Below are 8,849 nucleotides of genomic sequence, written 5' to 3' on the forward strand. Positions count from 1 at the left end.
ATTTACTTTACAAATTATTATTTGAACAAATTCTCCCCACAAACATTTTGCAACTTTCCTGTCTCTCCAGACACTCAAATTTCGTTCACAGAGGGAAGTCAGAAGGAATTTCCCAATCTTTTTCTCAGCTCTGGCTCAGCTAGAGCTCTGCTTTGCCTGTTGTTATAACTGGTGGGTGTTGCTTAGCAACTTGCCCAGGGCAGTGTTCCCGAAAGCCTCTTAGGTCTATTCCTTCTCCTTCACACTCTCCCTGTGATTTTGCTCCTGAAACACACTTAATGGATATCATCAATTCCTGTCTTTTAAAATCCAATTCTTACCATCAACACATGAAATTTCCAGAATTTCTGACAATCCCCCCAACATACCACACACACACACACACACACACACACACACACGCATTCACACATACACACACACGCACGCACATGCACACACATGCACACGCATGCACGCACACACACGCACATCTCCAGTTGAGGTTTGATGTTCAACTCTCCATTTCTTCAGTGATTATCACACTGCCAGCCTTAGTGATTGTTTTGCTGTGGATTTGGCCTGTTGACCTTTTCCCCTCCTTCTTGAGGCTTCCAATACATCATCATGACCACATGGTGGTTTCCTGGTGCTGGGTCTTGAACCCAGGGTCTTGTGCATCCTAGGCATACACTCTACCACCAAACCACATCCTTACCTTCTCTTGGCCTCCAGAATGTTACATACACACACACACACACACACACACACACACACACACACACACACACACACACACACATGCACGCACACACTTTCCCAGCTCCTTCTGATGGTATCTTTAAAGAAAAAAAAAGTTGTAAAATATACATTGTAATTCAGAGGACTCCAGAGTTTGACCTAGCCCCTCCCCCTCTTTCTTAACTAAGCTAATTTTCTCTAACAACTTTAAATATTGTTTGTCTACCCACAGGTGTCAAGTATTTATCTCTTACTGAATTCCTTCTTCAACATCAAACCCGTCCATTTTCTTTGCCAACTATAGTTAGCACTTCAAAATGAACATGCTCCACCAAATCCTGTTTCTAGTGTGAGAATTAGACCCAGGACTTGATACATTCTAAGCAGATGATCCCTCCCTGAGCTATATCCACAGATCCCAGAACATGACTCTTAAACTACATTTAAAGCAAGTAAACCTGGCATATTTCCATTCAATAATGGAGTCAATTGTCCATTCACTTATAAGACCAAACTTCAAGACTTACCAAGGATTCTTTCACATTCTTGACCTTTTGATAACTTTAGCAAAAGTATGTCTTCATAAACAACCAGCACATGACATGATTAGGATTTATTTCAACCCTGTAGGATAACCTTTGTCTTTAGCAAAAACATTATGTTCATTTACATTTAATATAATTACTGACATATTTTAGCTTATATCTCCCACCTTACTAATTATTTCTATTTATGTCAGTTCTATAATTCTTTTTTTACTTTACTTATTCAGTGGAAGGTTGGGCAGATTTTCCTCCTCTGTATGGTTATTATTTATACTTTCTTTTGCTATTCCTAAGGATCACAATATACATTTGACTTATAGTTTTATATAAATCTATTATTTGACTAATTACAGAGGAAAAGAAACTTAGAAAGCTTTAACCTCAGATGTAACAGAGATAACCTTACTTTGTTTTGTATTTTTATCTATTAGTCTATATCTGTCTATCCATCCATCCATCCATCCATCCATCCATCCATCCATCCACCTACCTATCTTCCATTGTATTCATGATGTGTGCATGGATGTAGTACTACATGTACCACAGTGCTGATGGAGATGAGAAGACAACTTTTGGGAGTTAGTTCTGTCCTTCTACTTTGTTGCGACAGCATCTCTCTTGATTTTACCATTCTCTTGGACTCCAGACTAGGTGACCTCAGTTGACTCTCTTGTGTCTTCCTCCTTGTACAAGTTCTGGGGTTGCAGATGTGAATTATCACAACTGTCTTTTTTGTGCCTTCTGGGGATTGGACTTGAGCCATGGATCATTAGGCTTGCATAGCAAGCACTCCCATCCTTTAAGCCACCTTGCCAGTTTGTGTCTTATATTTATATATGTTTACATTCCCAGAAAATAATTTGTTATTGTTTTTAATTGCCAATACTATTTTATTTTTTCCTCTTGTTATAATTCATGTCTATATCTTTTGTTTGAAAAAAGTAGTTTTAACATATTTTTTAAGAATAGGTTTGCTAATGATAAATTCTCTCCCTCCCTCCCTTCCTCCCTATGTCTTAAAGTCTCTTTGCCTCCCCCCCACACACAAAGCTTTAATAAAACATTTTTCAAAATCATCTTTACCTTCCACTCAGCCAGTACCCTACCACTTGTCTGTCTGTCTGTCTCTCCTTCTGCATCTATGTAAAACCACTGGAACTCCAATTTTAAAAATGTGGCAAAATATATAAATTCACTGCCTTAACCATTTTAAATATACAGTTAAATGATAACAAATATATTTGCAATGTCACACAATAATTACTGCCACCCATCTCTATGACCTCTTTATGTCTGTAACATAGAAAATCTTTTGTTGAAAATAAAAGTCTTCAATTCTATATATTCTTATCATAGGTTTCCCCTCCTCATTTCCCACCAGACCTTCTCTACCTCCCGATCCTCTCAACGCCACACCTTCTTTCTCTCTCTCTCTTAAGAAAACAAACAGTCAGATTAAACAAACGAGAATAAAAAACAACAAAAACATCAAAAAATAGCACAAGAAATGAGTGTGCATACACACACACACACAAAACCTATAATAACACAAAATTAGAAACCATAGTATACAAGGAAAATACCAGGAAAGCTAAAACATGCCTAAACAACGCAATATGAAGTGCAGTCTCTAATAATACCCCTGGGTTTGTCTTATGTTGGTCATCTCCTGCAGGGCAGGCAGACTGCCCTTAAGTATGGGTTGTATACCAAGTGGGACTCCATTGGAGAAATGAATTTTTCCTTTGCCAGTGGGTGTCATTTGGACATAGCTTCTTGATTAGTAGTCGAGCTTGGTGTAACACAGATATTTAATTCTCATCAGCTAAGAGGCCCCCAGTCTCCTTTTCCTCTAACCGCCGACAGCCATCAATCTATTCCCTGTCTCTGACTTTTGCTTCTTCCTCATGTCGTGGTCTTTGCAGCCAGAACATCATAATGTTCTCCAGGTTCATCCATTCCACAGAGTATGTCAGAATATCTTCCCTTCTCAAAGCTTGATACTACTGGATTGTAAGAATTTGGCCACATTTTTGCTTAACTATTCAACCACTGGCAAACACATAGATCATACCTACCCTTTGGCTGATGGGAATAACGCTTTGTACACATGGGGTTTCAAATATCTCTTTGAGACTCTGCTTCCGATTATGTCAGCTATGTGTACAGAAGGAGAATGACTGGACCATAGGATAATACTACTCTATTTATTTATTTCAGAGCTATCTAGCTTTTCACAGCAGGCATACCATTTCACATGAACACCAAGAGAACAAAAGGGTTATAATTTCTCCATATTCTTACATAGACTGGCTGGATTTTATCTTTGACTGCAGTCATCCCAAGGAATGTGAACATGGCTCCCCCCTGTAGCTCTGGACCTGCATTTCCTCAGTGACTGGTGGTGCAGACTGTCCGTTCCTGTGTCCTTGGGCATTTGTATTGCTTCATTGAAGAACAGTCTATTCAAGTCTTTCCCTATGTTGGTTAGGGTTAGGGTTAGGGTTAGGGTTAGGGTTTGGGGAGGGGTTGTTGTTAGGGTTAGGGTTAGGGTTAGCAGTTAGGGGTTAGGGGTTAGGGTTAGGGTTAGGGTTTGGGGAGGGGTTGTTATTAGGTTTTAATTCTCATTTGTATTTAGTTTCTGTCAGACCATTCTATTCCATTTTTTATTTCTTTTTTATAAATATTTTGTTTTTAATGTATGTAATTTATACATACACGTGTGGGTGTGTGCAAGAGTATATGCCCATGCATGTAAGTTCTGGAGGAGGCCAGAAGGGGGATTCATTTCTCCCAGAAATGGATTTATAACATTGTTTTGAACCAATCAACAGACTTGGGAGTTGTGAATCAAACTTAAGTTCTTTGGAAAAGTAAGAAGTCTCCACCTCAACTGCTAAGCCGTCTCTCCAGACCCTAAGAGGTTAATTCCTACCGTTCTATCTTCAATTCTAGTATTTCCACTTTTCTATTATTTACTTGTTAATATATTCCAACAGACTTCTAAAGTTTTCCACAGGGCCTCCAGCTGCCTTTCACATGTTAATCAGAGTTGTTCTGACATACCTCTTAAAACGTTTCCTATTGATAAGGCTTGTCATTCAGTCTCATCGATCTGTTTTCTCTTCTGGTTATTTTTCCCTATCAAATCTTGTCCTCCTGGTGTTTCTAGTTATTTTTTTTTTATTGAGCCCTAGACATTTTATGTGAAAAACTGGAGAGTTACCCCGATTCTTGGTGTGTTCCTATTACCTCCTAAAGATTTCTCTTTGCTTCTAGAAAGCAGCTAGCAAGCACAAACCACTTTAATCCAGTCGGTAACNAGATATGGTTTGCAACCAGGCTTTACTTCCTGAGAAGGCCATTTTACTTCCGGTTTACTCACACACTAGAATACANCATGGTTTCTCTTTTTAAAATTTAAGTATGTTCTCTGCTAACTTTNTGTATTTATATAATGGGTTTTGATCATATCCATTCACCACTACCTCCCTGAAACGCTCCCATTGTCCCCTACTCAATTTTCCTTTCAACATCATAGCCTTTTCTTAGTAGTGTTATTAGTAGAACTGTAAGTCTAGTTAGTGCTGCCCATGTGCACACGGATGTGGGGACAGCCACTGGGACATGGGCAACATGCCACCCACCAAGTCCACAGAGGAGAGTCACCCTCCCTCAGCAGCCAGAAATTGCCAGTAGCTCCTCTGCTGAGGGCGAGGCCTCAGGGGCCCCTCCTCCACCCAGGATAGAAGTTTGACTGGCTTGGTCTTGTGCAGATTTTGGGTAGGAAACCTGACCACAGTTGCTCTGAGCTGATACAGGCAACAGCCATGCCTCGTTCACCAGTCAGCATTTCTTGGCTCTCCTTCCGATCTGCCACCCGTCACACTCTCTGCCCCCTCTTCCACAGTGTTCCCAGAGTCTTGGATAGGGTGGAGAAGGCTGATGTAGATGAACACACATAACTATTTGCACATATTAACTAGCCACTGCCCACTGTAAGAAGAGCTTCTCTGACCAAGTCCAAAAGTAACTCAAGTCTCTGGGTATCACACTATCCAGAAAGCAGTCTGAAAACTTGACCATGTAGCACAATAACATCACTTCTCTCCCCACACCATCCCTACCATCTCCTCCTCCGCAGTGATACTCTGGGGTTTTAATAGAGTGCAGTGGAAAATCTAAGTATAACGTCCTCTTACTCCCCTTTGGGATGGAGAGGGTTGGCCTTGCGATAAGTCCATGGAGCTGCAGGTTGATCCTCTCAGCATCTTTGCCTCTGTACCCATCCCCAATTTATCTGCTTCAGGAAGTGCCAGGCTTGCTCCTGATCTCCATTCTCACCTAGCTCTCTCACTGCTTGCGTTGCTCTCAAAGCTTTCAAACACGAGTTGTTGTGCTATTTTCTTCCCTGATTATCCCCAGTGGGCAGGTTTAACTCAAACAGTCCAGTCTGCCACCGCCCAGAGTGAAAACTTAGTTTTCTAATTCCAGGCTAATAATTTTCTTACTTTCTCTATGTTAGTTATTCATTCATTTATTTCATGTGTAGATGTCCAGGCATTTAATCCACTTCCTTTATTTACGGTCCCATCTGTACAGAGAAAGAAAACAAGTTAGAGCAATGTAGTTGCTGCAAATTATTAATACTGCTTCGCTGTGTAGTGACATACTTCCCCCTCCCCCCCAAATTGCCTTTCCTGGAACATTAATAGTGTTTACAGTTACTCCAAACTGAAAAGTAAGTGTGAAAACAATGACTGGAAAACCTATTGTTTTAGGATACTGTTTATGCAGAATATCACTCCAAATCATAAAATCCCATTAATTTGATTCTCAGAGGGAAAACTTCTCTTGTGCTAACTTCTGAAGTAGAAACTAATCACTATAATTACATAATTGCACTTTAATGGGTAATGGAGTTGCTCTATGTAAATAATATCTACCTTTAACCATCCAGATTAAAAACAAACAAACAGACAAGCAAACCCTCGAGGAATGCGGTGGGTACTGCGTTCACAAATCACCTTTTGTGCTTTCTGTCTTCCAGGGCAGCTATGATGCTGGCTTTCTCTATCACTGTCAGTTTCCGTCATATCTCCAGTCCAGTGATTTCGAAAAACAGGAAAATGAACCATTCGATTTCCGAGTTCTTGAGAATACAGAAGACAACCCCATCAGAACGATCACTTTCAGGTGAGAAGAACCTTACTCAGGATCTTAGGGTCACCTGTGTTTCTGTGCATGCCGGATGCCTTGCCTCTTTCCCATTTGCTATAATAAAACCTCCTGACAGAAATACCTGAAGAAAGAAAGGGTTTATTTTAGCTCACATGGAAGGTACAGACGTCAAGGCAGCAGGATGACATCACATCTGAAGTCAGAAGGGGGAGAGCCATGGATATAGATGAGTGTTCAGCTTGCTTTTGTCTTTTATACGCAGCAGAACCCCCTGCTCTAGGAATGGTCCCACCCATAATTACTCTGGTATTTCCTTGTCCCTTAAAGTAATGGAGATAATCCCTTACAGGCATCCCCTGAAGGTACTGGAGATACTAGGCCCTTTCAAGCTGACAAGAGTACAGGTCATAACTGGAATTGTTACTTTTTAAAGATCTAGTCAAGTGAAAGGAAACACTTTTCGATTAATTCAAATGAGCAGATAAAATTAAAGTGACGCCTAGTCCTGAAATTCTATTTCAACCCCAGAGGTTTCAGGTCAGGGGTCATTCGTTGTATGGTACTTTCTGTTTAATCTCATAAATCTCTCTTTATTTACACACAAAGGTGTGTGTAAATGAAAAAAAAAAAACATGGTAAGCAAACCAAGGACCAGGTTTACAGTGACTCTGAAGAAATGATAAACTGACCCGATATCCGTTTACTAAGTGAGATCCCAGCCCAATTGCCAGTCCTTCTTCTGAGGCCTGGAGCTTAGACCTTCAGAGCTGCTCTCCCTCCCTCCCTCCCTCTTTTATACTAGCTTACTAGAGCCACTGTTGTGACAGAATCACCCCATGAGGTGTGACTTAAGCAGCAGTACCTTAGACTTTTATGCTCTGAAGACCAGAGCTCCAAGTTTGTGGCGTTGACAAATGCAGCTTCTCATGTAGTCATTCTGTGGCTTTCTTCTAAATGCCTTATTGTTGAGCCTTCTCTTGACCGTTTCTACGTGCATGCTAACCCTCATGCCTCTCTATGGCTTGCTTGTCTTCTTTTACAAGGGTACCAGCCAGGCTGGGTTAGGATTTCTCCTTATGCTCTCATCTTTAGCTTACTCACCTTTTTCCAAGTCCTGAACTTGCAATAGAGTGACACTCCAGAGTCTTGCGTGTAAGACTTGAGCATATGCATTTTGGTAATAGGCAACTTAGTTCTTAACATCATTGATATTTACAATTAAACACTGTTCGGCTGAGAGATGCCTCAGTAGGTAAAGGCACCTGTGGCCAAGTTTGATGACCAGAGTTCAGTCCCTCAGATCCACACTCATAAAAAGGAAAAGCAACCCCTCAGAAAGAGCTCAATAAATCAATATGCCATGTCCTGCTCAGCTTGGGTCTTTGAACCCTGACGGGATGGCGAGGGAATGCAGTCAGGACAGACACACAGATACTCAGACAGTGAAGAGGGGATCAAGTGGGGTTCTCTAATGCTACCACTACCCAGCAGACTTGGAACATTAGTGTGTTTACTAGATGGCTAGGGCTCAGCTCACCTTGGTAGGAGGTCTCTGTTGGCCATAGTCTCAGGCTGTGAACACCTTGGTGAGGAAGGCACAGTTCTAGTTTTTGTGTACATTGATCAGTCCCTTGTAAGGACTCATCTCGAGCCTGGCCAGCGTGGACAAGAACTTTGACAACTTCCCATGGCTTGATTGGCCTTGTAGTCCTCAAAAGGTCATACTCCTGTCAAAATATATACTCACTCAGAATTTCACTCATTCTGGGGATTCCTTCACCCAGTACATAAAAAGGAAAAAAATTATTTCACAGATTATGAGAATAATATTTTACTCTTTTTGTCTCATAGTAATGACCAGACTATGATGTTCTGCGGGATGACAAATGGAGCGATTCGAGTGTATATCTTAAGTGAGAACGACCCCTTCCTGGCCAGTTTGCAGCACTACTGGCATTTCAATGTGCATGACAATAATTATGGATCTATTAAAAGTATCACTTCTAGTTTTGATAACCGGTATTTGCTGACGGCTGGGGAAGATGGTAATATCTTTGTTTTCGACATTTTTTCTGAATTTATTATCCCGAAACGAGACAAAGCCAAAGTGCCTTCTCCCAGGGTATGTAAGCAATTAGCCAACTAGTTACCTAATAATAACGGCAGGCTTTATTTTAAAATAAAGTGATGAAGTACTGTTGAAGTCTTTCAATATAATATTGAGACTAAGTTATATATATTAACCTCATAATGTAATCTTATTATAGTCCATAATATCCCTAACAACCTAGTCTTCCTATGACATTATAAATTTGACTTTCTGGAGCTTCTAGATCAAATATTAATGGCATGGGACTCTTATTTTTAAGGTTTTGCAGCTCCTCACTTTTAAAAAGACTGCAT

At 40.6% G+C, this 8,849-nt stretch overlaps 1 protein-coding gene across 1 annotated transcript in view; it reads left to right on the top strand.

Annotated features, from left to right (window-relative positions):
• Cfap44 (cilia and flagella associated protein 44) overlaps positions 1-8,849 on the top strand; it is a 69,983-nt gene that overhangs the window by 24,028 nt on the left and 37,106 nt on the right. Inside the window, exons 17-18 of the mRNA XM_021209913.1 lie at positions 6,316-6,461; positions 8,298-8,568. Of these exons, the coding sequence (XP_021065572.1) occupies positions 6,316-6,461; positions 8,298-8,568 (417 nt within the window). The remainder of the gene's footprint in view (positions 1-6,315; positions 6,462-8,297; positions 8,569-8,849) is intronic.

This window comes from Mus pahari, chromosome 12 (genome assembly GCF_900095145.1).
Source record: "Mus pahari chromosome 12, PAHARI_EIJ_v1.1, whole genome shotgun sequence".
Taxonomy (NCBI): domain Eukaryota; kingdom Metazoa; phylum Chordata; class Mammalia; order Rodentia; family Muridae; genus Mus; species Mus pahari.